At 39.2% G+C, this 3,879-nt stretch overlaps 1 protein-coding gene across 1 annotated transcript in view; it reads right to left on the reverse strand.

Moving 5' to 3' along the window:
* Positions 1-302: 302 nt before the first annotated feature.
* Positions 303-3,879, reverse strand: part of LOC107563091 (tripartite motif-containing protein 16-like) — a 13,718-nt gene continuing 10,141 nt past the window's right edge. Inside the window, exons 4-6 of the mRNA XM_016247875.1 lie at positions 1,235-1,394; positions 1,047-1,094; positions 303-820 (exon numbers count right to left, since the gene is read on the reverse strand). Of these exons, the coding sequence (XP_016103361.1) occupies positions 303-820; positions 1,047-1,094; positions 1,235-1,394 (726 nt within the window). The remainder of the gene's footprint in view (positions 821-1,046; positions 1,095-1,234; positions 1,395-3,879) is intronic.

A 3,879-nucleotide genomic window follows, 5' to 3' on the forward strand; every position in this document is an offset into this window, starting at 1 on the left:
AAAAATGAAAACATTAATTATTGATCATTATTATTAATATATTATTAACTAAATTACATTTCAATCAACACAAAGTTTGAGAAAAGCACAGAAACACATGGTCCCTCAGCAGGACTCACACACACTGATCTTACGGTCTATATGAGGATTTAATACACATTTATTCTGACATGTTATTTCAGTGACAGAAGTTCACCTGCAGTATTAATGTCATGAAGAGACTATAACATCTCACTGTTAATGATTCATCATGCAGCTCAAAGCATTATGGGTAGAATCTCTCATCAGTCTATTCTGATTCATCAACACAGTTTCACTGATGATCCATAAAGAACACTAAACCCAGGATAGAGCGTCTGAGTGAATGTGGTCTGGACTGTGTGGATGAGGCTCATTGTGTCAGAGACACTGTAGAAGGACAGAGTTCCTGCACTGTGATCCACAAACACTCCTATTCTCCTGCTGATGGACTTCACAGAGAGATCAGTCTGTATGTTGTTGTGTCTGAATGAGTATCTGGTGGGAGAGCAGAACAAACTCCAGGACTGATCATTACGTCCAAACACACACTCATTACCCGATCCCTTCCTGCTGATGCTCTTATATGACACTGATGTACGCACACATCCACTCCACTCGATCTCCCAGTAACAGCGTCCACACACACTCTCTCTACACAACACTTGCGAATAACCATCAAATCTGTCTGGATGATCAGGATACGACTGGTCTGTGTTAGTGTTAGTAATCACTCTGTTGCTCTCAGACAGATGGAGGCGTTTATATGCTGTGTTCAGATCCAGAGTGAGCTGATGGGAATCTGATGGAGATAAAACACATCAGAATCAGGAATTATGAATCTGTTTGATCTTTTCATGTAGCTGAACTCTTCATGTTCAGTGTATCATCAGTGTCTCAGCACAGATGAGCAGATATCTGTGCAAATCATCATTTACATCATCAGTTATAAAACTCTTCTTTCAGCTTCTACAGAAGAACATGAACACACTCAGTGAGTTTTTCTGCTGGTTTTCTTACTGACTTACATTGTAGGAAGTGGTTCCTGCTTCTGGGAGCAATGTTGGTGAATGTGACTGTGGAAATCAACAGACATGAACAGTGTGATTCTCATGATCCTGTATCTATTCCTAACACATTTCTAGTATGATGTTCTCCTTGATATGAGCTGATGATGGACTGGTTTCTGAGAGCAGATGAATCTCCAGGACTTTACCTCTGTCTGAGATCTTCTCAAGCTCCTCTTTGCAGAAATCCTCCAGTTTGTCTCTCAGCTGACGGACAGATTCTCTCAGACCATCAGAAGAGAGGAGAGAACTGAAGGGAGCATCATTTACGTCTGTAGATTCAGGAGGTGCTGAGAGAGACTGGAAACTCTACAGAAAACAGAAATCAAAACTCTTCAGCTCATCATTGGATAGAGAAACCGAAACCTCACGAGAACCCTTAAGACATGCTCAGGTTTGGTTTCAGTATGCTGAATCACAGTCACTCCAGGATTTCATGATGCAGAATTAAATGCAAAACCACAGATTATTTGTGGGAGCTTGCATTTTTGTCTTATTTCCGTAATTTTGAGAGGGGGAAGCAATATTGTAAAGTAAGCAGGGATGGACCGACCATACAGAGCAGCAGGACGCTGTTTATACAAATGATTTAAAGTGAAAGAAAAGTTCTGACATAAGACCCATTTGAGCAAGATTTCCATTGTTGAAACCCATTTGTAAGTGGCGTCTCTTTCAAAAGAAGATGATCAAATGAGAGTCTAACTGATGATTATATAATAACCCAGGTAGCCAGCGCAATTGGGTCAATTGCGGCTGAGTGTCGGCTCACTCGGCTGTGTTCTGGCAGCGGCTCACCAAAAGTGAGCCAGCTCTGGCCCAGTAATGGCTGCCAGATTTGGCTAAGCTTTGGATGTGCGGATCTGGCACGATTTGCACTGAGACACGGCACATTTAGCCACATTCGGCCTGATTACAGACCATAAGGGCTGGTCTGATTTTGGCTGAGATATGGGCATGCAGACCCGGACCAGTTTAGGTTGAGTGCTAGGGGTGGGTCTCCGTTTACAATGTGGTAAATAGTATGTAGCAGTGACAGTTAAACTTAAACATAATATCTTTTGTCTGCCCATGTTATTTCTTAATGTATTTTTTATTTTAATTCCTATTCATATTTTTTTCCTTTTATCCAACATTCTCTTTTTTTCTTTAACTACATTGGGAAATTAATGATTTAATTCATATAATGAAACAAGCTTAAAGTGGTTAAGGGAACTTACATTTTTTTTTGCTATATGAGTTTCAAGACGTGCACTAGCTTTGACATCTAATAACAAAACCTGATGGGCTTTTTGTGCTGCTAATTGCCAGAAGACCAGAAGAACTTGCTACCCTGGTAAGTAAACATTTGATAATCAAACATATAATATCATTTTATAAAACCGTTCTACAATATAATATCAAAATAATGTTTATTTATAATGAAGCTATAATTGTGAGTTCGCTGACATAGTGCTAGATTTTAGCTCCAACCATAATCAAGCACACCTGATCCAGCTAATCAAGGTCTTCAGGATTACTGGAAACTTCCAAGCAGGTGTGAGTTGGAGCTGGTTGGAGCTAAACTGTGTAGAGCTGTGACCCTCCAGGAACTGAGTTTGACACCACTGTATTGCGACTGGTCTTTTTTTTTTTTTTTTTTTTTCAATCAGTGCAAAGAAATGCAATTCTTCCAAAGGTATGTTCCAAATGTTAACATTTACCAGAGTTACCATTCATGTTATCAGTCAGATTCAGATTGCCTGAATAATCATACGTGTCATTGCCTGTTCCCCTTTTTGAATTTCTTTCTGTCAATCTGTCCCTCTTTTACATTTACATTTAGATTTAGTCATTTAGCAGACAAAGCGACTTACAAATGAGGACAGTAAAAGTAACAAAAGAGCAACAATAAAAAAGTGCAAATGACAAGTCTCGGTTAGCCTAACGCAGTGTAGCAAGGTATATATATATATATATTTTTTTTTTTATTTATTATACACACACACACAAAGAAAAACAAGTAGATAGAATAGAAAAAATGTTTTTTTGTTTGTTTTTTAAATAAAAAAAAAGAAGATAAATAGATAAAGTAGAATTAAAATAGAATAGGAAGTGCTAGAGTTAGAGGGTCAAATAAAGATGAAACCGATGTGTTTTTAGTCGTTTCTTGAAGATGGCTAAGGACTCAGCTGCTCGGATTGAGTTGGGCAGGTCATTCCACCAGCAGGGAACAGTTAATGTAAAAGTCCGTGAACATGATTTTGTGCCTCTTTGAGATGGCACAATAATGCGTCATTCACTGGCAGAACGCAAACTTTGAAGTAATGAATTTAGGTAAATGGGTGCAGAGCCAGTGGTGGTTTTGTACCACTGCTACCAATGCGAGCAGCTACTGGTAGCCAGTGCAAATTGATGAACAGAGGTGTGACATGCGTTCTTTTCGGCTCATTAAAGAATCTTACAGCGGCATTTTGGATTAATTGTAGAGGTTTGATAGAAGTGGCTGAAAGACCTGCCAAGAGAGCATTGAAATAGTCCAGTCTGGACAGAACAAGAGCTTGAGCAAGGACTTGTGTTGCATGTTCTGAAAGAAAGGGCCTGATCTTCCTAATGTTGTATAAAGCAAATCTGCAGGACCGGGCAGTTTTAGCAATGTGGTCTGAGAAATTCAGCTTATCATCAATCACAACTCCAAGGTTTCTAGCTGTTTTTGAAGGAGTTATGGTTGATGAGCCTAACTGGATGGTGAAATTTTGATAAAGTGATGGGTTTGTTGAAACCACAAGCAGTTCTGTCTTAGCCAGGTTGAGTTGAA

Source organism: Sinocyclocheilus grahami, unplaced genomic scaffold, assembly GCF_001515645.1.
Source record: "Sinocyclocheilus grahami isolate Dianchi unplaced genomic scaffold, SAMN03320097.WGS_v1.1 scaffold857.1, whole genome shotgun sequence".
Lineage (NCBI taxonomy): Eukaryota > Metazoa > Chordata > Actinopteri > Cypriniformes > Cyprinidae > Sinocyclocheilus > Sinocyclocheilus grahami.